The sequence below is a fragment of the Amblyraja radiata genome, chromosome 25 (assembly GCF_010909765.2).
Source record: "Amblyraja radiata isolate CabotCenter1 chromosome 25, sAmbRad1.1.pri, whole genome shotgun sequence".
Classification (NCBI taxonomy): domain Eukaryota; kingdom Metazoa; phylum Chordata; class Chondrichthyes; order Rajiformes; family Rajidae; genus Amblyraja; species Amblyraja radiata.
The window spans coordinates 14,234,415-14,262,220 of record NC_045980.1 but is presented as its reverse complement, the minus strand read 5'-3'; the positions used below and the strand labels follow the sequence as shown (position 1 = coordinate 14,262,220).

Genomic DNA, 27,806 nt, shown 5'->3' with positions numbered 1-27,806 from the left:
GGGTGCTGTCTGTGTGAATTTTGCATTCTCCCTGTGACTCTGGGCGCTCCGGTTTCCTCCCACATCCCAAAGACGCGTGGGTTTGTAGGTTAATTGGCCCCTGTAATTTACCCATAGTGTGTAGGGAGTGGATAAGAAAGTGGCATAACATCGAACTAGAGTGAATGGGTGATTGATGGTCGGCATGGGCCGAAGATCCAATTTCCATCTTGTTTCAATAAGGTAAATTAAACTAAACTAAGAGGCACAGATAGATTCCCTTGGTCACATACGTTGCTGCTGTATGAATGATCTGTGGGGACCAAGGAAGAGCTGCTTGAAACTATGCCCTAATACTCTTCTGTTTTTGAACTGTGTCCATGTTTGTCCAACTTTGTATTTATCCAATGTTTTTCCTTGGGAAGAAATATTGGGAGAGCTCTATGTTAGTTGGGCATGTCCATAAACCAGATTCATTTTAACAGAAGACTTTAAGATTAGACATGTGTAAGACAGTATTGTTTTCTCAAAGTAGTGCCCTGGACTCATTGATTATCACCTGAACTATGAGGAGAGACAAGAGAGGTGCTAGTGATATCTCAGCTGAATGAAGGTAACAAAGATTCCCTGTGGAAAGGACCAGCTTTTCTAAGGCCTGCTGGATCTCCCGGTTGCTAACTAGAAACTAGAAAAAGTCAGTGCATGTTTAAAATTAGGAAACTTCCTTTCACACCCACGGTAAAATATTCTCCCCAGTATTTGTTTTCTGTGATCAAACTTTACTGTTTGTACCTTTTTTAGAGCATTATTCTCTTTTTGGAGGTGAGTTGAAAAGACTATACCTGGATGCCATTTTCTCAGTGAGTGAGCAGAAAAATGATGCCACTAACATTGGCTGTTTTATGTAATAATATTTACCACCATATCAAACCTACCAACCCCCTCCCCACCCCAAGTTCAGGAGAATCACAGCTAACCTCAAATCTTATCATTTTGAGCAATAAAGCTAGTTTTGTATTGAAAGAATGTTGGCAGGGCAACGTGGTAATTCTGGTGTAATCAGCACTGGTATGACGGATATAGCCTTCAAAGGTCTATTGGAACAGGAAAGTCTGATATTTATGAATTACTGTCAGTCCTCTTTTAAAACATTGAGATTTGTTCTCTCTTTTGCATTAAAACCCTAAATGCTGGTATTCCAATTTAACTGACAGTGAAAGACAGTAGTTTGTAGATCAAAGGACTTCTTCACGGTCTGATCTGAAGACATTGTAAGCAATCCTTTTGGTAGATTTTTGTTCAAATACTACATTTCCGTGCAACTTAGGGCACTCTGCATCATTCGGTTTACATTTGTAAACATTAACATTGATCTTCCCAATTTATAAAGGTGGTGAAATAGAACACTGTCAATGCTCTTAGTCATTCTTGCTCACCATACCTCACGATTGTTGACCAAAGGCTATTGCCCTGAATGCGTAAATAGATAATTATTTAGTTCCATATTTGTATCAGGCAAAAACATTATCTCCACAAATAATGTGCTGTTAGCCATTTCCAAAATTAAGGTGCCTTTGCGGTAATAGGTGATGTTGGGGAAACAATGTAGACCCTGAGAAAAACACACAGTGCTGGAGGAACTCAGTGGGTCAGACAGCATCTGTGGAAGGAATAGATCAATAATATTTTGACCACCTTCAAACTGTTTGGAGTAGGGGGGAAACTGGAAAAGTTCGTAAGTTATAGCAAGTTATAACTATAGAATTAGGCCATTTGAATCCCCATCATCTATTCTGCCATTCAATCATGGCTGATCTATCTTTCCCTCTTAACCCCATTCTCCTGCCATCTCCCCATAATCCCTGACACCCGTACTAATCAAGAAAAGAGAGGTGGGGATGAACAAAGTCTGGCAAGTGACAGGTGGATACAGGTGAGGGAAGGGGTGTGATTGTGCTGTTTTTTTTACAAAATTGTCGTGTTATGTTATTTTTACAAAATGCTGGAAACACGCCTGGGTCTATGCTACCCTGGCATCACGCATGCATACATACACGTGTGGGGCTTTGAAACTGCTGATGAGTTGAAGACATAAAAAGAGTGATCCTGCATCTTGTATTTATAGATTAAACAGTTGATATAATTAGAGGAGCCAGCCTCCTGGTCTGAATGCAAAAGCAGAATAGTTGCAAAGTTTTAATCTTACGTAAACCAGAGCACAGTTGCTCTAAATGTCTATCTGTAGCATCCACTAACCTAACAGGCCCTTCGGTTTAGAGCATGTTTCTAACAAACACAAGTTATGGTGACATTTTAATAAAGGCATTGGTTTGCATTTAAATCTGAACTTTTTTTACCAGCGTTAAATTTATCATTTGGGCTCTAACTTTGTTGCATTTATAGTTTAGTTTTTTTTTAAAGCTAACTTTACTCCAGTGACTATCTAACAGGAACAAACATGCTAGCAGATGTACACTGTTGTACCAAATAATAGTTCATGTCATCTATCAGTAAGGCATTTGTTTTTTGAATGGTGATCTGAGAATAGAGATGTATACACAAGGAGCTGCAGATAGAGTCACAGAGTCATAGTTTACAGCATGGAAATAGGCTCTTTGAACCAACTTACCCACACCAGCCAACATGTCCCATCTGCACTAGTCCCACCTGCCTGCATTTGGCCCATATCTCTTAAAATGAAAGCTCGACAAATACACGGAGTTACAACTGCATCCAAGGATGAAACAGAGTTTTTTCTTTAGGTAATTGTTGATGTGCGCGATGCTGATGATTTTTCAGACTGGAATACTCAGGCTGTGTTTGCTTCCCATGTGATCTAAGGGAACGATGGTGCCCTTGAATTCGTAGGTCAGGCAATGATGAGTATTACTGTGACCTTCCTGGCTTCTGTTGTTGAGGCTGACCATTACTTTTCAGAGGGTAAAACCCAAAGAGCTGGAGGAACTTGACCTGATCTCCTCGGTTCCTCCAGTACTTTGTGCTTTGCTCAAGATTCCAACATCTGCAGTTCTTTGTGTTTACGTTTCAGAGGGTGCTGTTTTCTCCTCAAGAGTTTACTTGCTAACCCTTCAGTTTACGTTTCACACAGAGGGTGGTGGGTATATGGAACGAGCTGCCAGAGGAGGTAGTAGAGGTAGAGACGACAACAACATTTAAAAGACATTTGTACAGGTGCATAGATAGGAACGGTTTAGAGGGATATGGGCCAAATGCGGGCAGGTGGGTCTAGTGTAGAATGGGGGCACCTTGGTCGGCATGGGCAAGCTGGGCCGAAGGGCCTGTTTCCGTCTTGTATGACTATGATTCTAAACCACAAAGTGGCATTTGTGAAGGTGGAGGGTGGGTGTCAGTGGGTAGCTTGTACCGATGCCATTGTGCTTCTGTGCAGTTAATCAATTTCAGAGACTGGTTAATGATATTAGGTGCAGAGGACGAGGAAGTGCAGCTGCATGTTTGAATATGCTCTGTAACAGATTCGATGTTAAAGTAAACTTTTTTTTCATTGCAGCTTTCAGCTCACGGTGGAAATGTTTGATTATATGGATTGTGAACTTAAGGTTGCTGAATCTGGTAAGGATGTTTCACTTGGATACATTTCCCTTCCACCATTTGGCTGGAATGTTAATTGATGTCTAGCTGGGCTGATAAAAGAGATTTTTAAGTCATAGTGTTATAGATTTCTACAGCTCAGAAAAAGGGGCCCTTCAGCCCGTCTTGAATCTGATCTTAGAGATACGGCGTGGAAATAGGCCGTTCGACCCACCGAGTCCACTCTGACCTTCGATCATTAGTACACTAATTCTATGCCCTACATACGAGGGGACATTTTCAGAAGTCAATTAACCTACAAACCTACACGTCTTTGGCATGTGGGAGGAAACTGGAGCACCTGGCAAAAACCCACGCAGTCACAGGGAGAACATACAAATCCCATACAGGTAGCACCCGAGGTCAGGATCGAACCTGGGACTCTTGCGTGTGCGGCAGCAACTCTACTGCTGCGCCACTGTGTCGCCCCAATCGACCTTTTGGAGAATTCACTGTTCATGCCGTGGTGTTGTGAGCTGCTTAAGAGGAATATGGGGTGCTGTTCTTCCAGTTTGTGTGTTGCCGCACTCTGGCAATGAAGGAGGCCCCGGACTGAAATCTCAGTATGGGAATGGGAAGGGGAGTCAAAATGGTTGGCTTCGGGGAAAATGGTTAGCAACTAATTATTTAGTGAAACAGTTGTCAAGGCTACACCTGGATCAGGAATGCTGAATTCAGTGGACGAGGTTGGTGGAGGTGCATGTAAACATCTGTCTCTCCTGGGGGTGCTGCAGGGGATCCCTCTATGGAGGTGAGGGAGGTGGTGTACGGACAGGTGTTGTACCTCCTGTGGTTGTAGTGGAAAGTGGCTGGGGAGGGGTGGGTGGAGTAGGTTGAGCAAACCAAGGGACCAGGTAGAGTTGCTGCCTTACAGCGCCAGAGACCCGGGTTTGATCCTGACTACAGGTGCTGTCTGTATGGACGTTGTACGTTTTCCCCATGGGTTTTCTCCAGGGTGCTCTGGTTTTCCCACACACTCCAAATATGTACAGATTTTTAGGTTAATCGGCTTCGGTAAAATTGTAAATTGTCCCTAACGTGCTGGATAGTGCTAGTGTATGAGGTGATCGTGGACTCAATGGGCCAAAGGACCCGTCTCCGCGCTGTATTTCTAATGTCTAAAGACGGAATTCAATGCCAGTAAACATCCTCCTTCCTGTGCTCACTTCTTTCCACAGATACCAGGCTTTTAAAGGATCTACTTTCTGCGCTGTGAAATTAATGTCCCAATCTCCTGCAGTATTTTAAACTCATAGGCGTCTTGATTCTAAACCAGTCCTCGTTACACAGATGCCTTTAGAGATTCCTACCGTCTAATTCTGGCAGCCTATATTTATTCTGTTATTTTTAAGTGTATTTTTAATATTTGCAGTTGAAGAAAATAATTTTTAGCAAAGTAAAGAAAAAGCTACTTTTGGAGATTGCCTTAGTTTTCAAAAATACATTTAGCATTGAAGAACCGGCAGGAGGTCATTATTAGAATCTTTTATAATTTGATGATGCGTTACGCTGTAGAGTGTTGTACTGTCAAGGATCAGTGGATGTTTATCTAGAGTTTGAAATATAGTGGAATGAAATGGTATGCATTCCTTTTTTCAATTAAAATTTAATGTAAATTTTTTTTTTCCTCTTCCCTGACTGTTGTCAGTGAAGTTGTTCCCCAGACAGTACGGGTCCACCACTGATTTTCTGACACCCTTTGTTCCAGAGCCTTGCCATATTATTTGTTTCACCAGACCAGCAGAGGTCACGGCCTGGAGGGGCGCGAGATACCGGCCCACAAAGTCGGCCATGGGAACGGATCTGCTGGCACCGGCCAAGCCGGAGTTCCAGAGCCCTGGCCCCAGGAGGCAAATTCCACCCGCATTTTCGGGGGGACTTCCGCGGTGGATTTAAAATGCGCTCTCGCGATTTTGCCCGGGTTAAAGGAGTCGCTGGACCAGCAGTTGCCGGAAAATCAGCGGTGGACTCATAGTGGCTTTAATGTATCACCCAACAGCATAGAGAGCAATGGACTCATGGAATTTGTTAGTTGGCCATTAGATATCCCACTTGATTTTATGTACATCATGAGGTGATGTACAGAGGTCAACAAGCCAATCAGCCATTATTGATTCTCTATTCAAAAAGCATCCGTGGTGCATGGTTCCCAAGGAGGAGTAAAGAACCTGGCTGAATTCCCCCATCAACCTTTATGCCCTGACACTGCCATGCTAAGTATTACAAACCAGGCAACTTATTTCCTAATATACTGGACATTCAATATCCTCAGGTTCCTATTAAATCTTCCCTCCTCCCCCCAGCCCCCTCCCCTCACCTATGTTCTCCGGTTCTTAATGTCCCTACTCTGTCTAAAAGAGTCTGTGCATTTAGCCGGTCTATTTAGTTGATGTAACTGAATTACAACGACTAGTAGGGTGGTGGCTACATTTGTACTCAATACCAATAGAATTAGAATGTAACCGCTCATTTAAAATATCACATTATAGCGTGACGCCACAATCAGAAGCCCTTGGGTGTGGTTTGAATATATCTGGTACAGCTGTCAAATCAGATCATACTTATCACCTCTATTTTACATAACTAATATTTAACTTTTATGTTTTTGCTGCTGAGTTCCTGGACTACTGGACTGCCATCCATCAATCATTGTAACTGGAAAATAACTGACAGGCTCCAGCTGATGGAGATAATTGCTTCCGTAACTTCCCCAGTCTGTTTATAGCAGCTTGTAGCAGCTTCTACACTTCAAACCAACGCTGCCCCAGTTCTATTCAGATCATAAAGAGAATGGAAAATAAATTGATGTCAGATGAGCAATGAGTGCGCAATAGCAACTCATATCAACGCAAACATATCAGTTGTGTAAGAAGGAACCGCAGATGTTGGTTTAAACCGAAGATAGACACAAAATGCTGGAGTAACTCAGCAGGACAGGCAGCATGTCCAGCGAGAAGGAATGTGTGATGTTTCGGGTCGAGACCCTTTGTCAGATATATCATTCTCTGTATTAGAACGTAGAATTAGAGGGCGGCGGAGTATGTAGTGGTAGAGTTGCTGCCTCACAGTGCCAGAGTCCCGGCTTTGATCCTCACACAGGTTCCGTCTGTATGAAGGTTGTACGTTCTTCCTGTGGCTGCGTGGATTTGCTCTGGTTTCCTTCGGCACTCCAAAAACATACAGATCTGTAGGTTAATTGGCTTTGGTTAAAATTGTAAATTGTCCCTGGTGTGTAGGATAGAGCTAGTGTACGGGGCGGTCACTGGTTGTGGAATCAGTGGGCGGAAAGGCTTGCCCCGTTCTGTATCACTAAAGTCTGTAGTAAAGTCTAAAGAACAGAGGAGCACTGGATCCACAATGTCTGTGCCGAACATGATGCCAAGTTAAACTAATCGCCTCTGCCTGCACAGGTTCCATATCCCTCCATTCCATATACAGTACGTGCCTATCTAAAAGCCTCTTAAACACCACCATTGGATCTGTCTCCACCACCACCTCTGACAGCGCATTCCAGGCACCCACCATGCTTATGTGCGTGTGGTTAAAAAAAATCGTAGTTGCTTACACATTCCCTTTAAACTTTTCCCCCCTCGCCTTAAAACTTTTCTCTCCCTCCTCTGAAATCTATGCCCTCCAGCCTTTGAGATTTCCTCCCTCGGGAAAAAAGCTTTGATTGTGTACCCATGCCTCTCATAACTTCATATACTTCTACCTGGTATTCTACCTATTAACTGGAAACGTACTATAGCCACTAAAGCTCGGAGAAGGCGAGGTGTCAGGATATGGAAGTTTGTGATTGTTGAGGCTGGGGAGGAAGTGGATAGAGAATCGGATATTATATTTATGATTGTCGTTTTGGCCTGTCACTAACCCTGAACTTATCTCAATTGAACATCCCAGAGCTGTTTGTACAGATTTGCTTTAATGTGCAGTAGTGCAGACTGGAGTGTAGAATTAGCATAATAAACTGAAAATATTACTGAGTGTCTTCAACGGATTTTGTTTTACTGCAGATTTCTAAGATATTCAATTTTGTTTGCTTCTCATTAAAGTATCTGTAATTGTATTTTGTGCTGTTAATGTCAAATATCTTTATTTATCTACAAGGGGTTTAAATGCATGCTGGTTATTTGCATAAGAAGCACCTTATTTACCAATAGGCATTTTACTGGATTTGCATCTTGATTAGTAATTGACATGCCACAGAAAACTAGTAACTAATGATGTTTGTGTCCATTTAATAAGATGGCAAATGTTAGTGCAATGTAAATCAAGATCTTTGGCCCATAAGCTGAAGTTTAATGAGTAGGAAAGAACTGCAGATGCTGGTTTAAATCGAAGGTAGACCCAAACTCAGCGAGACAGGCAGCATCTCTGGAGAGAAGGAATGCCATTCCTTCTCTCCAGAGATGCTGCCCGTCCCGCTGAGTTACTCCAGCATTTTGTGTCTACCTTCGAGCTGAAGTTTCATCTCTGGTACTCGTTCAAACAGATTGTAAATTGTAGCTTGGTGTTAAAAATGTCAAAAGAGGTGGGGTGGAGTTGTTTGTACCTTCCTACCCCTTTCCCCCCAACCCCCTCCAACCCCCTGCAATCTTAGTTCAACTTTCTTCTATATTTAATTTTGACAAGACTTTGTCCTCTTTCTCTGTCATCCCTCAATCCATCTCAATATTCACTCTCTGGTTAAAGAGAAACACAGGTGTTAGCTCAGCAGCTCCCAAAGACCCAATCTGAGCCCATTATTAAGTTTAACACAGTCGCAGGCAAATGCAACCAACTTGGATGGGGCATCTTGACCTGTGTGGAGGAGTTGGGCCGAATGGCTTGTTTCCGTGCTGCCTGACTCGAGTATAACTTCCAGCAAGTCACACTGCAAATATTATTGAATTGATGCTGCCCAGCTGAAAGGTGTGCAGAGAAGATTTACGAGGATGTTGCCAGGACTGCAGGGTCTGAGGTTGAGCAGATTGGAGGAAGAGGTTGAGCAGGTTGGGACTCTATTCCTTGGAGTGCATGATGATGAGGGGTGATCTTATAGAGGTATTCAAAACCATGAGAGGAATAGAATGGGCAAATGTACAGATTCTTCCCAGAATGGGTGAAAAGAGGCCATAGGTTTAAGATGAGGGGGGAAATATATAATAGGAAGCTGAGGAGTAATTTTGTTTACACAAACGGTGGTGGGTGTATGGAACGAGCAGCCAGGGGTAGTTGAGGCAGGGACTATCGCAACCTTTAAGGAACATTGAGACAGGTACATAGATAGGATAGGTTTAGAGGGATATGTGCCAAGTGCAGGCAGGTGGATGGGGCATGTTGGTTGGTGAGGGCAAGTTGGGTCGAAGGGCCTGTTTCCATGCTCTATGACTCTATAATTGGTGCACTAAATGTGAAAGCCCCACAAAGATTGGATGCTTCCACAGGGCCAAGTCTGGTCTTGCTGGCTTTGAAGAATCTGGTAAATCAACAAATATGTGGCTGTGATTATACAACGCCTGATTGTCAGGAACTAGTAGCTGTGGCTTGGTGCTTGGACAATCTAAAATAAGTTTGCTGTACACCACTTAGTTGTCACCCGCAAATGGAATTGATTTTTTAAACAATTGATATTGCAACTCAACCATGCACGTTGCAGAGATGTTTGTTGCAATTGTTATCCCTGCATTGTCCCCTCTCGCCCCTCCCGCACCATTCTATTTATTATGCAAAATGGATGAACTGAACAGCAGTGCTGCCAATACTGTATTATCCTGATTCATGGACAAACCAGATCTCCAGTGTCCCTGATATTATCAGTGGTTCCGATTAATTCATTTGGGTTAATCTCCAGTTTAATTAATTAATGTTTACAAAATAAAGTATTTGTCAGCATAGTTAATCCCTTTAAACAGTGAAGGTTATCAATTCATGTTATAATATCCTTTTATAATATATATCATATATAAATAGATGAGTTAGAAGTGTACCTTTGTTAGGACTACTTATACATCGGCACTAAATTTATTCTTGTAAGGAACTGGATTTTACCAATATATATGTATTTGTAGAAGAGTGGGAAGGTTTTAAATAAAAATGTATAAAGTTGCAAGGAGGAGCCAAATTTATAGCGATCTCTTGAGCTTTAATTTTCTAATGGTCTATTTATCAGGGTCAAATCTCTCACAGATCTTTATACAGAGACTGACTTCAGACGAAGTGCATACAGATTTTCTGTTCAATACCATGGACTCAATATAAAAAATATCACCAGCTAGGCCCTGAGATTGTAAGAAGTGTTACAAGAGTCATTTAGGAGTCCAAGAAGCTAAAGTATTTGTAAAGAAATAGTGAAATTAATTCAAAGTCTTGACTGACCTGAGATAGTCAGAGCATGGAAATGGGCCCTTCAGCCCAACTTGTCCATGCCGATCAAGATTCCCCATCTAATTGAGCCCATTTGCCTGTGTTTGGCCAATATCCCGTTGAACCCTTCCTGTCCATGACCATATCCAAGTCTCTTTTAAATTGTTATTGTACCAGCCTCAACTACCTCCTCTGGCAGCTCGTTCCATATATCCGCCTCCCTCTGTATGAAAAAATTGCCCCTCATGGGAAATATTTCCCATTTCATCTTAAACGTCCTCGGTTTCTTGATTTCTCTACTCTGGGTAAAAGATTGTGGATTCAAACTATCAAGTTCCCTTCAATACACCATACACCGATCAATACACTATAAGCCTCCCGCTTGGATACTAAGGGTTTGACGTCTGCTTTTCATCCCCTCTAGTGGATCAGATGTGGGCGTTAGCTGATCTCCTTGCTCCTTTGGTCACACTGAAGTGTGAGTCTAACAGAGGGCATTGACAGGCTATTGAACAGTAAAGGCACAAGGAACTACAAATGCAGAAATTGAGTAAAATATCGTGCTGGAATTCTCAGCGAGTCAGGCAGTACCTGTGGAGGCACCCGCTGAGTTTCCCCAGCAATTTTGAGTACCTGTGGAGGGATGGACTGATGACATTTCGGGTCTGGACTATTTAACAGTGATGGCTGTGGTGACTACCCAATTAATCTCTCTCACTCGCTCTTACATTCACATGCATGCACGCACAGACACATACGTATTCTGTTCTGTCAAAGTCCTTCAAACCTCTCTATATCTCTCTCCTTCCTAAGTCGGTTCTTCACATCAACTTCTTTAACCAGACAATCCCACACATACCAGCAGATTAGCTTGCTGTCAATTCTTTGTTTGTACTCCAATGAGGATGTCGCTATGTAAAATGCAAATTTATGGCCAATTAATTCTTCATTGATTAGAGGGAAAACTTTGGACAAACTGTTCTGCAAGGTTAAGCAAACCATCATGAAGTTTGCATGGACAGACTTCAGTAATTCCCCTCCTGTGCTTTGGAAGTCAGCTTTGTTCCATTTAAATTGTTGGTCCCAATTAATTGTGTATGTGCCACAGCTGGTAGAGCCACTGCCTCACAGCGCCAGAGACCCAGCGTTGAGCTGCTCCTGTGAAATTGAAGGAAGAGTGGAATGAGAATAATGGGGACTTAGAAACATAGAAAAATAGGTGCAGGAGTAGGCCATTTGGCCCTTCGAGCCTATATGATCATGGCTGATCATCTAAAATCAGTACCCCGTTCCTACTTTGAGTACAAGCCCAGTTGACCCATTCTTTCACCATATGTCAGTCCCGCCATCCAGGGAATTAACCTGGTGAACCTATGCAACACTCCCTCAATAGCAATAATGTCCTTCCTCAAATTAGGTGACCAAAATTGCACACCATACTCCAAGTGCGGTCTCACCAGGGCTCTGCACAACTGCAGTAGGACCTCCTTACTCCTAAACTCAAATCCTCTCGCAATGAAGGCTAACATGCCATTAGCTTTCTTCACTGCCTGCTGTACATGCATGCTTACTTTCAGTGACTGAAGTACAAGCACATCGAGGTCTCGTTACACCTCCCCTTTCCTAATCTGACACCATTCAGATAATAATCTGCCTTCCTGTTCTAGCCACCAAAGTGGATAACCTCACATTTATCCACATTATACTGCATCTGCCATGCATCTGCTCACTCACCCAACCTATCCAAGCCACCCTACAGCCTCATAGCATCCTCATCGCAGCCCACACTGCCACCCAGCTTTGTGTCATCTGCAAACTTGGAGATGTCACATTTAATTCCCTTGTCTAAATCGTTAATATATATTGTAAATAACTGGGGTCCCAGCACCGAGCCTTGCGGCACCCCACTAGTCACGGCCTGCCATTCTGAAAAGGACCCTTTAATTCCAACTCTTTGCTTCCTGTCTGCCAACCAGTTCTCTATCCATATCAATACCCTACCCCCAATACCATGTGCTATAATTTTTTGCACTAATCTCTTGTGTGGGACTTGTCAAAGGCTTTTTAAAAGTCCAGATACACCACATCCACTGGCTCCCCTTATCCACTTGTTCTACTCTCAAAAAATTCCAGAGGATTAGTCAAGCATGATTTCCCCTTCATAAATCCATGCTGACTTTGACCAATCCTGCCACTGCTTTCCAAATGCGCTGCTATAACATCTTTAATAATCGACTCCAGCATCTTTCCCACTATTGATGTAAGGATAACTGCTCTATAATTCCCCGTTTTCTCTCTCCCTCCTTTCTTAAAAAGTGGAGTTACATTGGCTACCCTCCAGTCCACAGGAACTGATCCAGAGTCAAGGGAACATTGGAAAATGATCACCAATGCATCCACGATTTCTAGCGTCACCTCTTGAGGACTCTGGGATGCAGACCACCAGGCCCTGGGGATTTATCTACCTTCAGTCCCAACAGTTTACCAAACACCATTTCCTGACTAATGTGGATTCCGTTCAGTTCCTCCCTTCCACTTGATCCTCGGTCTCCTAGTATTTCTGAGAGATTGTGTCTTTCTTAGTGAAGACTGTTTAACTGTTCTGCCATTTCCTTGTTTCCCATTATAAAACAACATTGAAACATTACACTGCTGCTGGTGAAATGACTGAGCATGTGTGTGGTGTGTTATTCCCTGGACCACGGCAGCAACATGCTATTGGCTGAGCTGCCTGACTTGCATCACCATTGGCACGGTGCTCATTCCCATTCTTTGCACAACACGTACAGTACTTTGATTGTTCACCAAGTCTGTTTTTGTTTGAAAGAAAAATATACCTAACTATTTTTGCATCTAACCTGAAAAGGTCAAATGGAAGGAAGTCGTTCAAACTGGGAACTGCTTGTCCAAGAGCAGGAATGAAGCTCTACCAGGGCTTTTCCGGTTTTGCTGCCTCACAGTGCCAGGGATCCGGGTTTGATCCTGACCTCGGGTGCTGTCTATGTGGAGTTTGCACGTTCCACCTGTGACCATGTGGGTTTCCTCTGGGTGCTCTGGTTTTCTCTTACATCCCAAAGACGTGCTGGTTTGTAGGTTAATCGACCTCTGTAAACTGTCTCTAGTGTGTAGGGAGTGGATGCAAAAGTGGGATAATGTAGAACTAGTGTGAACGGGTGTGTGATGGTCAGCGTGGACTCGGTGGGCTGAAGGGCCTGTTTCCATCAATCATTGAACAAATGAATGAGTGAATGAATGAATGAATGAACAAATGAATCGATCGATCGATCGATCAATCAGCCTCTGTTTCTAATTTAATGGGTCTTTTAAAATTACTATGGTGTAGACCAAACTGTTCTCCTACATCCTGTAACTCTAGTATACACTGTAAGCACCCTTTATAACATCTTTGTTCTTTATTTTTAGTCTTCAGGTCGCTGGATACTTCGTACGCGGTATCGCAGACGCCCTCTGGTCAGTGCCGTCTGGCTCCTCTCATTCAGGTGATTCAGGACTGCAGCCACCTGTATCACTACACTGTAAAGCTAATGTTCAAACTCCACTCGTGTAAGTACCCACGATTCTGCAACACCTTGTAAATATCTGATGAAACTGCAGACTGCAAAAAGAATAAATAGAGCATAGAAGAGTACAGTACCTCAACAGGCCATTTGGCCCACAATGTCTGTGCCGAACATGATGCCAAGACTAAGCCTGTCATCATCGAGTTACACAGCATGGAAACAGCCAACTTGCCCACACCGAACAACATGTCCCATTTACACTAGTCCGTCCTGCCTGCATTTGGCCTATATCTGTCTAAACCTATACTATCCATGTACTGTACCTGTCCAAATGTTTTTAAATGCTGTTATATTTTCTGCCTCAGTTATCTCCTCTGGCAGCTTGTTCCATATACCCACCTCTCTATGTTTGGCATCGATTACAATCTCTGGACAAACCACTCAGCTCTGGGTTCAGAATTGGACATTCTAATCCCGATCCAACCTTGTAAAGCCACCCTAGGTAGACAAAAATGCTGGAGAAAACTTTGCGGGTGAGATAGCATCTATGGAGTGAAGGAAATAGGCAATGTTTCGAGCCAAAACTCTTCTTCAGTAAAGACACCCTTATTTGTTTGCTTTCCCCTTAACATCCCTTGCCTCGACCACACAATTTCCCTTTCACCTTTACCAAGAGTCTTGGGCAGCCTTGCCAACATGGAGGTCACCACAGAGTCCTCGATGGTTGAAATTTGTTTGTTGAAGGCAGATGAATAATTAGTGTTGTGTGTTGTAAATAAGCCTAAATAAAATTGCATCGTGAAACACATCGTGAGAAAATTATTCCACATCCTCAATTTGCATGTTAACTTTGCAGCAAACATGTCATTAGTGCGACAGCTTATATAACATAATAATACAGGGGCTTGCAAAAGTATTCATACCCCTTGAACTTTTCCACATTTTGTCACGTTACAACCACAAACGTAAATGTATTTTATTGGGATTTTATGTGATAGACCAACACAACGTGGAGCATAATTGTGAAGTGGAAGGAAAATGATACATGGTTTTCAAATTTTTTTTAAAGTAAAAAACTGAAAAGTGTGACGTGCAAAAGTATTCAGCCCCCTTTACTCTGATACCCCTAAATACAATCCAGTGCAACCAATTGCCTTCAGAAGTCACCTAATTAGTAAATAGAGTCCACTTGTGTGTAATCTAATCTCAGTATAAATACAGCTGTTCTGTGAAGGCCTCAGAGGTTTGTTAGAGAACATTAGTGAACAAACAGCATCATGAAGCCCAAGGAACACACCAGACAGGTCAGGGATAAAGTTGTGGAGAAGTTTAAAGCAGGGTTAGGTTATAAAAAAAGATCCCAAGCTTTGAACATCTCACGGAGCACTGTTCAATCCATCATCCGAAAATGGAAAGAGTATGGCACAACTGCAAACCTACCAAGAAATGGTCATCCACCTAAACTAAAAGGCCGGGCAAGGAGAGCATTGATCAGAGAAGCAGCCAAGAGGCCCATGGTAAATCTGGAGGAGCTGCAGAGATCCACAGCTCAGGTGGGAGAATCTGTCCACAGGACAACTATTAGTCGTGCACTCCACAAATCAGGCCTTTATGGAAGAGTGGCAAGAAGAAAGCCATTGTTGAAAAAAAGCCATAAGAAGTCCCGTTTGCAGTGTGCCACAAGCCATGTGGGGGACACAGCAAACATGTGGAGGAAGGTGCTCTGGTCAGATGAGACCAAAATTGAAGTTTTTGGCCTAAATGCAAAACGCTATGCGTGGCGGAAAACTAACACTGCACATCACCCTGAACACACCATCCCCACTGTGAAACATGGTGGTGGCAGCATCATGCTGTGGGGATGCTTTTCTTCAGCAGGGACAGGGAAGCTGGTCAGAGTTGATAGGAAGATGGATGGAGCCAAATACAGGGCAATCTTGGAAGAAAACCTATTAGAGTCTGCAAAAGACTTGAGACTGGGGCGGAGGTTCACCTTCCAGCAGGACAACGACCATAAACATACAGCCAGAGCTACAATGGAATGGTTTAGATCAAAGCATATTCATGTGTTAGAATGGCCCAGTCAAAGGCCAGACCTAAATCCAATTGAGAATCTCTGGCAAGACTTGAAAATTGCTGTTCACAGACGCTCTCCTTCCAATCTGACTGAGCTTGAGCTATTTTGCAAAGAAGAATGGGCAAAAATTTCAGTCTCTAGATGTGCAAAGCTGGTAGAGACATACCCCAAAAGACTTGCAGCTGTAATTGCAGCGAAAGGTGGTTCTACAAAGTATTGACTCAGGGGGGCTGAATACTTTTGCGCAAGAATTTGTAAAAAAAATTGAAAACCATGTATCATTTTCCTTCCACTTCACAATTATGCACCACTTTGTGTTGGTCTATCACATAAAATCCCAATAAAATGCATTTACATTTGTGGTTGTAACGTGACAAAATGTGGAAAAGTTCTAAGGGGTATGAAAACTTTTGCAAGCCACTGTAAGTGCTCACAGCTAAGGCTTCATAGTAAACAGAGCGGATTACAGCACAATGTAATAAAAAGGAACTGCAGATGCTGGTTTATACCAAAGATAGACACACATTGCTGGAGTAACTCAGCAGGTCAGGCAGCATCTCTAGAGAAAATGGATAGGTGACGTTTTGGATCAATTACACCACAAGCTGTCTTACAGTGGTGTTGAGCTCTGTTAAGCTGCTGCTGTACCAATTGACTGGTTAGGTTGAGCACTGTAAGACCAGCAGTTATGGGCAAGTTTCCAGAGAGTGCTCTGTCCAAGTGGATGGACTGCAAGGTTTAGGGAGGTGTGCTTGTGTTGAGTATGAATATCTAAAGTAAATTCAATGCAAGCGTGATTTTCATGCAGTGTTGTTGATGTGAGTTAGTGCTGCCCCTGTGGAAAGAAGCAGGTGTTGATTTGGATGTACAAGGAACTACACATACTGGAATCTTGAGCAAACTACAAAGTGCTGGAGTAACTCAGCAGATCAGGTGGCTTTTGTGGAGGGAATGACCAAAGGATATTTTGGGTCAGGACCTACTTCAGGATCTTCTTTGAAAAAGGGTCCCAACTTGGAAACCTCCCCTTACCTGTATCCACCGATCACTTGCCTTTGTTCAATCCTCACTTTTTTTTCCAGCTTTCTCTCCCCTTCTACACAAGTCTGAAGAAGGGTCCTGACCCGAAACGTCATCTGTCCATTCCCTCCACAAATGCTGTCTGAGCCGCTGAGTTACTCCTGCTTTTTGTGTTTTGGTCATGTTATGGTGCAGTATTAGAAATTTACGTTTTAATTTAGAGACACAATGAGGATACAGGCCCTTCGACCCACCGAGTCCACGCTGACCATCGATCACCCCGTACACTAGCACTATCTTACACACTATGGACAATTTACAATTTTTAGTGAAGCCAATTAACCCACAAACCTGTACGTCTTTGGAGTGTGGGAGGAAACCAGAGCACCCGGAGAAAACCCACAAGGTCACAGGGAGAATATACAAACTCCGTACAGACAGCGCCCGTAGTCAGGATCAAACCTAACACTGTAATGCCCCTGTCCCACTTAGGAAACCTGAACGGAAACCTCTGGAGACTTTGCGCCCCACCCAAGGTTTCCGTGCGGTTCCCTGGAGGTTGCAGGTGGTTGCCGGAGGTTGCAGGTAGTGGAAGCAGGTAGGGAGACTGACAAAAACCTCCGGGAACCGCATGGAAACCTTGGGCGGGGCACAAAGTCTCCAGAGGTTTCCGTTCAGGTTTCCTAAGTGGGACAGGGGCATAAGGCAGCAGCTCTACCATTGTGCCACTGTGCTGCCCGAAGTGTTTAGCAGTATGATGGGTGGGGAAGGGACAGGCTAGTAGGTGATGTGTGGGGCCAGCTGGGGAGGAGATGACGGGCGGATAGAAATGGGAGGGGGAAAGGATGTGATATTGTGTTCCACATTCCAGCATCTGCAATCTCTCTTTATCTTCTTGACCTTTCATTGAAAGCTGAGCAGGGACTGGTCTGGAAAAACTGGTTTGGCCAGTTCATGGTGTGATGCTGTGACACACTCATGTGATGTGTGGGAGGGAGTGTGTTCTTCCTCTATAAATCATTCATCAGCACATATCTGGTGATGCATCACTTCCCCCATCCTTGCTTTACAATTTCTCACCTCCTTCCTGCAGCCTATTGATCTGCCATGATCACATTGAATGGCAGTGCTGGCCTACTCCTGCACCTATTGTCTATTGTCCCAGCCAAAACCTCTCCCTACTTTTCCTCCTTCAGCTCGCAAATCTGTTTCACTATGAATGCAATAGTTTACTTTAGTTTAGAGACATAGCATGGAAACAGGCACTTCGGCCCACCGAGTCCACGCCGATCAGCGATTCTCGTACACTAGTTCTATGCTGCACCCTAGGGACAATTTACAGAAGCCAATTAATCTACAGACCTGCACATCTTTGGAGTGTGGATGGAAACCGGAGCACCCGGAGAAAACACACGCAGTCACAGGGAGAACGTACAAACTCCGTACAGACAGCACCCGTAGTCAGGATCGAACCAGGGTTTCTGGTGCTGTAAGGTAGCAACTCTACCGCTGCGCCACCGTGCTAATCAATGGACCCGCCAACACCTGTTCAGTGAAGTACTACTGGACTGTAAATGATCACCATGATTGCCAGCATTACAACAATGTATTAAATAGTTCAAGGGCAATAGATGTCAGATATATGTTCATGGTATGCTTGCCGTGGAGTCGCTGTCGAAAACAAAGGGACCCGGGGGGGTGGGGGCGCCAAGAATGAAGAGCGACCATTGGGGCTTCATGGAATAGTTTGTAACTTTGTCGGTGCCCTATACATAGCGACTCTTTGCATACTTGTGTGTGGTTTACAAAACAAAGACTTTCATTGTGACATGTCACATGTGATAGTAAAATATCATTCATTCATTCGATTTTTAGTAGGACCAAATGAATGCACAGTTCATGACTTAAATTGTGTTAATGTTTACCTTAAACAGGTCTGCCGGCTGAGACGCTGCAAGGACATAGGGACCGATTCTATGATGAATTTCACAGGTAACAAAGAATTTTCTAACAATTTTAGGTAAATAAAATCATGCGGAAAATCGACAGGGTAAATGCACAGAGGTTTTTTTAAACCAATGTAGCGGAATCAAGAACCAGATGATATAGGTTTAAGGTAAGAGGGGAAAGATTTAATAGGAACCTGAGGGGTAATTTTTTCACTCAGAGGGCATCAAAGGTTATGGTGATAAGGCAGGAGAATGGGTTTGAGGGGGAAGGTTTGATCAGCCATGATTGAATGGCGGAGTAGACTCGATTGGCTGAATGGTCTAATTCTGCTCCTATGTCCTTTGGTCTTATGGGTGATAGGGTAAATGGAATGAGCTACCAGAGGAGGAAGTTGAGGCAGGTACTACAACACCATTTACAAAACATTTGGACATGTACATGATTAGCAAATGTTCAGTGGGATGTGGGCCAATTGTGGGCAAATGGGACTAGCTTAGATGGGACATCTTGGTCAGCATGGACAGTTGGTCTGAAGTTTCCGTGCTGTATGATTCTATGGCTCTAATCTTAACAAACCAGAAATAGGTCCCGTCTGGAAATGTTAGTCGAGCCACGTTTTCTGGCTGGATAGATGGGTGAGAGAATAAACGTTCTGTAATGTGCAATATTGCATATGCTGTGGGCTGCAGATCTTTGCTACGTTTGAACAATGGAGCAGCAAGGATAGAAAGTTTGTATAATATTTTCATACTAATTGTGTGAGGAATTATGCTGAAAGATGTGTGCAAAACCAGCAGTGGCTTCCACATAATTAACTTGTCACAACTAAAGATTATAAGCACCTCCTCTCAGCACCAAGCTCATTGTACTTTTATGGTATTTATAGGTCATATAGTACAGAAATAGGCCCTTTGGCCCATCATGTCCATGCCAACCATCTAATACCTATCTGTATTAATTCCATTTACCAGCAGACAGTCTGTATGCCTTAGGCATGCCTTATGTGGGGCGAAGGCAGGGGAATGGCGTTGAGAGGGAAAGATAGATCAGTCATGATTGAATGGCGGAGTAGACTTGATTGCCTGAATTACCTTATCGTGCTCCTAGAACGTATGAATTTATGAAGCGCCCATTTACACTAATCCCACACTAATCAATCCAATTTTATTCTCCCCATATTGTCATTAATTACCCCCAGATTCTATCACTCAACTACACATAAAGGACAATTTACAGTGACAAATAAACCTTGCAGGTACTATAACAGCATTTAAAAGACACTTGGGTACCTGTATAGGAAAGGTTTAGAGGGATGTGGACCAAACACGGGTAAATGAGACCAGCATGAATGGGACATCTTGATCATCCTGGGCAAGTTGGGCCGAAGAGCCTGTTGCTGTGTGTTTCTATGATTCTATAAACCCGCGTGGCTTTGGGATGCGGGGGAAAACCAGAGTACCTGGAGGAACCCACGTGGTCCCAGGGAGAATGTGTAAACTTCACTCAGACAGCACCCAAGGCCAGGTTCGAACCTGGGTCCCTGGTGCTGTGAAGCAGCAGCTCTACCAACATGCGTCACTGCACCGCCCATGGTGAATTGTGCCACGTCATGAAACAGCATTTAGCATTTACATGACAATCTCCTTGTTTACGCAGTAGGTTTGTGCTAAGTTCACCTTTGTCCTGTATGTGTTTAAATAGACATGGGTGTGCGACACAATCTTGAAATTGCTGATATCACCATATCAGTCATGAACCTGATGAGAGAGATTGTAAATAGACACAAAATGCTGGAGTAACTCAGCGGGCCAGGCAGCATCTCTGGAGAGAAGGAATGGGTGACATTTTGGGTCGAGATCCTGCTTCAGATTGTAAAGGATTTTGAAAAGATACTTGGGGAAAGTACTTTTTAGTGAATACGTTTAGTTTAGAGATACAGCACGGAAACAGGGCCTTCGGCCCACCGAGTCTGCATCGACCACCAATCCCCGCACCCTAACACTATCCTACACACTCCAGGGATGACTTACAATTTTACTGAAGCCAAATAGCCTACAAACTTTGGGGCGTGGGAGGAAACCGGAGCACCCGGAGAAACCCCACGCGGTCACAGGGAGAACATGCAGACTCCAAACAGACAACACCCATAGTCAGGATCGAACCCGGGTCTCTAGACTGTGATGCAGCAACATTATAATGCACGCAAAATAAAAATGATTTATGGACATGATGCAGAGATGATTTAATTTTGCTGTCTCTCATTTTATTGCAGTCTAAAGAGTTTCTTCAGCCGTTCTCGTGACATGTTGTATTTCAAACGTCTCATCCAGATCCCCAAATTGCCCGAGGTATGAGGTTTCTGCAGAAAAATAGTATTTGTGAATGAGCCCTTTATCTGATCAAACTTCTTATAAACTACTGGCTTCAATTATATTTGCTGAAGATGTTGCTGAGATTACACTTTTAAGAGTTTAATGTGGCACTCACCATTTGCTGCTCCTGGAAGTCATTAATTCTACCCATTTCCATGTGGTTTGCAGAGCAAAATAATATTTTAAATAATTTCACGTACAGACTATAATAAATGTAAACAGTCTGTTAATGTTATTGGTATTTAATTATTTCATTCCAATTTGCGATTACTATTATTTGATGTTGCACTTCTATTTATTTTGTTCCCATCTCTTCTGAATCCAGATGAGGGAATCGGGTTCATAATCTGTATCAAAGTCTGCAAGAAATTGCAGAGTTGTAGATGTAGCCCAGACCATCACACAGAGCTGACTCCCCATCATTGACTCCATCTACAATTCATGCACCCTCAAATAAACAGCCGACACAATCAAAGACTTGTCCCACCCTGGTCACTCTTTCTTCCTGCTGGTATACGTTGGGTATAAGGTACAGAAGTTTGAAAGCGTGCACAACCAGACTCAGGAACAGCTTCATCCCCTCTGTTATCAGACTCCGGAGTGGCCCTTCCGTAAGCTGGGACACTGTCCATTTCACTTCCACCCCATTGCGGACATTGGACTTTATCTCTGTAATTGGTGTTCTACTATAATCTACTATATTCTGCACTCCGTATCTTCCCCTTTGCTCTACCTATTGTACTTGAGTTTGACTTGATTGTATTTATATATAGTATTATTTAATCTGATTAGAAACTATGCAAAATAAAGCTTTACACTATACTACGGTGAGCATGACGGTAATAAACCTAACCCCCCCCCCCCCTCCCTAAAAAAAACCTAGGGTTTGAATGCAATCTATGCTCTTGGTTGATGATTCAAAAGTTCTGAGTTACAGCTACCAGGATTTTCTTCACTGTCACCTACCTTTAGACGTGGTGACCAGAATATAGGGAAAGTCCTACCCATTTATAGCAATAGAGTCATAGAGTGATACAACGTGGAAACAGGCCCTTCGGCACAACATTCCCACTCCGGCCTACCTGTCTAACTGTTTCTTAAACATTGGGATAGTCCCAGCCTCAGCTACCTCCTCTGGCAGCTTGTCCCATACACCCACCACCCTTTGTGTGAAAAAGTCACCCCTCAGATCCCTATTAAATCTTTTCCCTTTCACCTTAAACCCATGTCCCCTAGTCCTCAATTCACCTACTCTGCGCAAGAGACTGTGCATCTACCCGATCTATTTCTCGCATGATTTTATACACCTCTATAAGATCACCCCTCATCCTCCTGCGCCCCAAGGAATAGAGTCCCAGCCTATGCAACCTCTCCCTGTAGCTCAGACCCTCAAGTCCTGGCAATATCCTTGTAAATCAACTCTGTACCCAGCTTGACAACATCTTTCCTATGACATGGTGCCCAGAACTGAACACAATACTCTAAATGCGGTCTCACCAAAGTCTTATACAACTGCAACTTGACCTCCCAACCTCTATACTCAATACTCTGACCGATGAAGGCCAATGTGCCAAAAGCCTTTTTGACCACCTTATCTACCTGCAACTCCACCTTCAAGGAACGATGCACCTGCACTCCTAGATCATTCTGCTCTACAACACTCCCCAGAACCCTACCATTCACTGGGTAGATCCTGCCTCTGTTAGACTTCCCGAGATACAACATCTCACATTTCTCTGTATTAAATTCCATCAACCATTCTTCAGCCCACCTGGCCAATCGATCCAGATCCTGCTGTAATTTTTCACAACCGTCTTCACTATCTGCAAAACCACTAACTTTTGTATCATTAGCAAACTTGCTAAACCACCATTTAATTTAATTAAACCACCATTTACATGTAATTCATTGCCAAAGATAGATATTAATATTTTTGGACAAAATATAGATGTGTAACATTCTCCTTTTGGCAGAGTCCACCAAATTTTTTGAGAGCTTCTGCCTTGGCAGAGCATGTGAAACCAGTGGTGATAATTTCTGATGAAGTCCCGACTGATGACATCGAGGAACCAGAGAGTCTCATCGAGGTTTCTGCCGCTCCAGTGACTGAATCCCCGGTAAGAGAAATATTTTGCAACAAGACCCTCCCGGCAAATAATCTTTGCTGGCCTTGAAATAAGTGTAGCAGATTTTGAAGATGTCTGAATTAAGACCACAAAAAAATCCTCAGAAAGAAGAGGCTGGGGAAGAATGAATGATGGAGTGTGAGTGTTTAATTTAGAGATACAGTGTGGAAATGGGCCCTTTGCCCACTGAATCCGTACCCACCAGCGATCCCTGTACATTAACACTATCCTACACATCAGGGAGAATTTAAAGAAGCCAAATTAACCTACAAACCTGCACGTCGTTGGAGTGTGGGAGGAAACTGGAGCACCCGGAGAAAACCCACGCAGTCACAGGGAGAACGTACAAACTCCGCGCAGAGAGCACCCGTCGGCTGGATCGAACCCGGGTCTCTCGCGGTGTAAGGCAGCAACTCTACCTCTGCACCACCGTGCCGCTCTTTTAATATTAAATTAATGAGTACTTTCAGATTCAGTGAATGTGACTAAATAAGGTTATAGATCAGTAATGAGGCAGGTGAGATAACCTTTTTCCCAGCATGTAAATATCAAAGACTAGTGGGAATAACTTTAAGATGAAAGGAACAAAGTTTAAAGGAGATGTATGGGGCACTTTTATTTCCAGAGGGTGGTGAGTTGCCTGGAATGCGCTGCTGGGGGTGGTTGTGGGGGCAGATATGATAGCGGTGTTTAGGAGACTTCCGGATAGGCACATAGATGTGAGTGGAATGGAGGGATATGGATCATGTGCAGGCAGATAAGAGTTGGTCTTGGCATCATGTTCAGCACAGCCACTGTGGGCCAAAGGGCCTTTTTCTGTACTGTACTGTTCTATGTTTTATTAACTGCTTTTGATTTTTTGCTTTTTATAGCAAATAAAAAGTTGAGAAACATTTGTATATTAAAAAGCTGAACATATTTTCTTCTAGAATTTGGTGAATGTGGACATTTTCGATGCTGCTTTTGGACCTCCAACTAATAATAGTTTTGAGAAAGATGAACGGTAAGCTGAGCTTTGGCAATGAACGGCTGGGTGCAGTAAGATATGTTTTTACTTCCCTTTGACATTTCCTTTTGTGCGATTTACTGCAGAAACCTTCAAATTGACAATTTGAAGAAGGAGGTGGAGATGCTGAGAGTTGAGCTGGAGAGAGTAAAGTCTGAGGTAGGGCCTTCTGCATGTCAATGAGTCAGGTAAATGCAATGGGTAAAAATAAATTCTTTCGAAGTATGCTTTAATGTTGGCAAAATCCAATCAAATTCCAGGCCTCTCTTAATTACTCAAAGGTGATCTCTCTGAGGAACCCATGTAGAGACTGTACAGCTCCCAATATCCCTGACCTTAATAGTTTATAGTTTAGAGATATAGCATGGAAACAGGCCCTTCGGCCCACCGAGTCCGCGCCGACCAGCGATTCTCGATATAGAAGTCTATTAAATTCCCAAAGGCATAATTAAGGCAAAAGGAGAGGCGAAAAGTAGACACTCAAACTGTTTTCCCCTCAGGGTGGAAATGTCAAAGGCTGGAGGGCAGAGCTTTGAGGTGAGAGGGACAAAGTTTAAAGGAGATGTGCGGGGTAATGTTATACACACAGTGTGGTGGGTGCCAGGGCTGGCAGTGGAGGCTGATATGATAGCGGCATTTAGGAGGCTTTTGCCTAGGCGCGTGGATATGGAGTGATATGGATCGCATGCAGGCAGAGATCAGTTTAACTTGGCATCATATACAGCACTGACATTGTGGGTCAAAGAGCCCGTTCCTGTGCTGTACTGTTCTGTAGAAAGGAAGGGCAGATGCTCATTTATACTGAAGACAGGCCCAAAGTGCTGGAGTAACTCAGTGGGTCAGGCAGCATTTCTGGAGAACATGGATAGGTGATGTTTGGGGTCAGAACCCTCCTGTCTACATTTGACTGTCTGGTGTCCTGATTCATTGTGCGGCAATGTTGCAGCATGCAGCCTGGTTGTCGTAGTTGCCTATAAAAGAGCAGTAGCGACACATGCAGCAGTTGTGAAGCACTTGGAGGCATCCCGCGTGTATGGGAGAAAATGTCCTGGCAGAAGCAGCTGATGTTGGTTTTATGTTGTTGCCAGGCCCAGAAGTACATCGCACAACTGAAAGCCCAGATTAACGGCCTAGAAACGGAGCTGGAGGAAACCCGCAAGCTGAAGCAGAAGGCACTGGTCGACAACGAGGAGCTGAGGGATGAGCTGGAAAACCTGCGGAAGCAGAAAGGCGATGTGGATAAAACAGAGTTCCTGCTCGTAGAGTCCGACAGTGAGTTCTGCCATGTTAGTTATAGAGCAGTGGATGGTGTTTGCAACAGAGGCTGATCCAATGGGAGGGTCGCTCACATTCAATTGACAGCACATGACGCACTGGCCTGTGTTAGCCCATTTACACACCCACTCCCTACACACCAGGGGCAATTTATAGAGGGCCAATTAATCTACAAACCCGTACGTCTTTGGGATGTGGGAGGAAGCCAGAGCACTTGGATGAAACACACACGGTTCAATGAGAATGTGCAAACTCCACATCACAGGGGTGGTGCAGTGGTGGAGTTGCTGTTTCACAGGACCAGGGACCCGGGTTCGATCCTGATCATGGGTGCTGCCTGTACAACATTTGTATGTTCTCCCTGTGACCACATGAGTTTTCTCCAGGTGCTCCGGTTTCCTCCTACATTCGAAAGACGTATGAGCTTGTAGGCTAGTTGGCTTCTGTAAATTGTCCCTAGTGAGTAGGATAGAACCAGTGTATGGGTGTTCGCTGGTGGGCTGAAGGGCCTGTTGCCAGGCTGTATCTCTAAACTAAGCTGAGCTAAACTAAACTCTCCTGAGACAGCACCTGAGGTCAGGATCGAACCCCTGGACTGTGGAGTTGTAAGGCAGCAGCTCGACCTGCTGCACAACTGTGCCACCCCTGCGCCACTTCTCCTACTTAATGATATCTGTGCATTTTTGCCATATTCTAACGTATCCCTGCATATTCTTCACTCCCATTCATAATCACCAAGCAGTGGAGATTTTTGATGCTTAAGTTTCAACCTATCTCATACACGTCCTATTGGTTACGCAGCTGAGACCTGGTATTGTATAGAATAGCATTTGGATTTCATGCACTTCAAAATATGGCAAAAACATGCCATTAGTAAGTGACTGACATAGAGGAGAGGATTTTGACCATGGAGGAGATTCTTGAGTCTGTTTAAGGACTTGATTTTAACTGTAATGATTGGGCATTTACTAACCTATCTTGAAGAGACTTCCAAAGATAGACACAAAAAGCTGGACTAACTCAGCGGGTCAGACAGCACCTCTGAAGAAAATGAACAGGTGACATTTTGGGTCGAGAGCCTTCGTCCCATCTGAGTCGACCCGAAACGTCACCTATTCCTTTTCTCCAGAGTTGCTGTCTGACCCGCTGAGTTATTCCTTTTGAGTCTTTCTTCGATTTAAAACCTACATCTGAATTTCTTTCCTACACGTTGTTTGGATTTCCATGTCCTTTGAGTCACAGAAAGGATTTCACAGAAAGGAAAAGATCATTAAAAAGCACTGGAATCCATTCTCATCCAAAGCTGGAAATTCTAGATTCTAGTCAGGAATTTGTGTATTTGTCTGTGTTATGTACGTCATCTGTCGATATAAGCAACAGGAAATAAGGTAAACAAGTGGACAGAATGCCATTGAGAATGCAGACGACCCTAATGTTGCACATGTAAATGTGATGATTATCACAGTGCGATTGTTGATGGAAATATCCCTGACCCAGAGGATGTATATGGTATTTATTGGTTGGCTTTTGTTTTTAGTCACAATGAGTCCAACCACAGAAGAGAAGTTAGCTGTCCTGCCACCCAGTATCTATTCTGGCCTGAACCAGTAGACGTATCAGATAAAATGTCTGGAGAAATTGAATAGGTGACATTTCGGGTCGAGACCCTTCTTCCGAGATGCTGCCTGACCCGCTGAGACCAGGCCCATTTCTGGATTCTGTTGTTCTTCTGAGAGTACAAGTTACTTGGAAAGGCCTCAGAAAGCTCACTAATTATCAACACAAAAACAAACACCCGCTAAAACCTATCGTCTTAATTTAACACCAGCTCCATCCAGTTTCACTTCAATGTCGCTTAATTTGCTTTTGCAGAGAAAGTCCAAGCGAACGAGCAGCGCTACAACAAACTAAAAGAAAAGCACAGCGATCTTGTCAACACTCACGCAGAACTCCTCAGAAAGGTACGAGAATCCTTGCACTGGGCACAACCATGTCAAAACAAGCAGTTACGTTTGCGTAGGAAGGAGCTGCAGATGCTGGTTTAAACCGAAGATAGACACAAAATGCTGGAGTAACTCAGAGGGGCATGCTTCTCTAACTTCAAGTAACCCTTGCTTTCCTTCTCTCTCTCCATCCCCTACCCCCTACCCAGTTCTCTGACCAATCTTACTGTTTCCGACTACATTTTATCCCTGTTTGCTTTGTTGTTTATCTTCTCCCAGCTAAAAATCACCTATTCTACATTTTCCTGTCCGATCCACATTCCCTTTGTCCTATTTTCACACCTTACACGTCCTTATCTATGTCTCCCTAACCTCTGACATCAGTCTGAAGAAGGGTCTCACACGAAACGCCACCCATTCTTTTTCTCTAGAGATGCTGCCTGTCCCACTGTGTTACTCCAGCATTTTGTGTAAGGTTAAGGTGGGTTCCTGGTTCCCAACAGGAAGTTTGACTGAACTTTCTCTCTCTCACTCGGTTGTGGCCATTTACACTTGCTTCGTTTAGTTTATTACTGTCACGTGT

At 43.6% G+C, this 27,806-nt stretch overlaps 1 protein-coding gene across 1 annotated transcript in view; it reads left to right on the top strand.

Annotated features, from left to right (window-relative positions):
• Positions 1-27,806, top strand: part of hip1r (huntingtin interacting protein 1 related) — a 115,778-nt gene that overhangs the window by 62,618 nt on the left and 25,354 nt on the right. Inside the window, exons 7-15 of the mRNA XM_033043192.1 lie at positions 3,509-3,570; positions 13,357-13,497; positions 18,486-18,543; positions 20,774-20,849; positions 22,847-22,990; positions 23,929-24,002; positions 24,092-24,164; positions 25,094-25,277; positions 27,153-27,241. Of these exons, the coding sequence (XP_032899083.1) occupies positions 3,509-3,570; positions 13,357-13,497; positions 18,486-18,543; positions 20,774-20,849; positions 22,847-22,990; positions 23,929-24,002; positions 24,092-24,164; positions 25,094-25,277; positions 27,153-27,241 (901 nt within the window). The remainder of the gene's footprint in view (positions 1-3,508; positions 3,571-13,356; positions 13,498-18,485; positions 18,544-20,773; positions 20,850-22,846; positions 22,991-23,928; positions 24,003-24,091; positions 24,165-25,093; positions 25,278-27,152; positions 27,242-27,806) is intronic.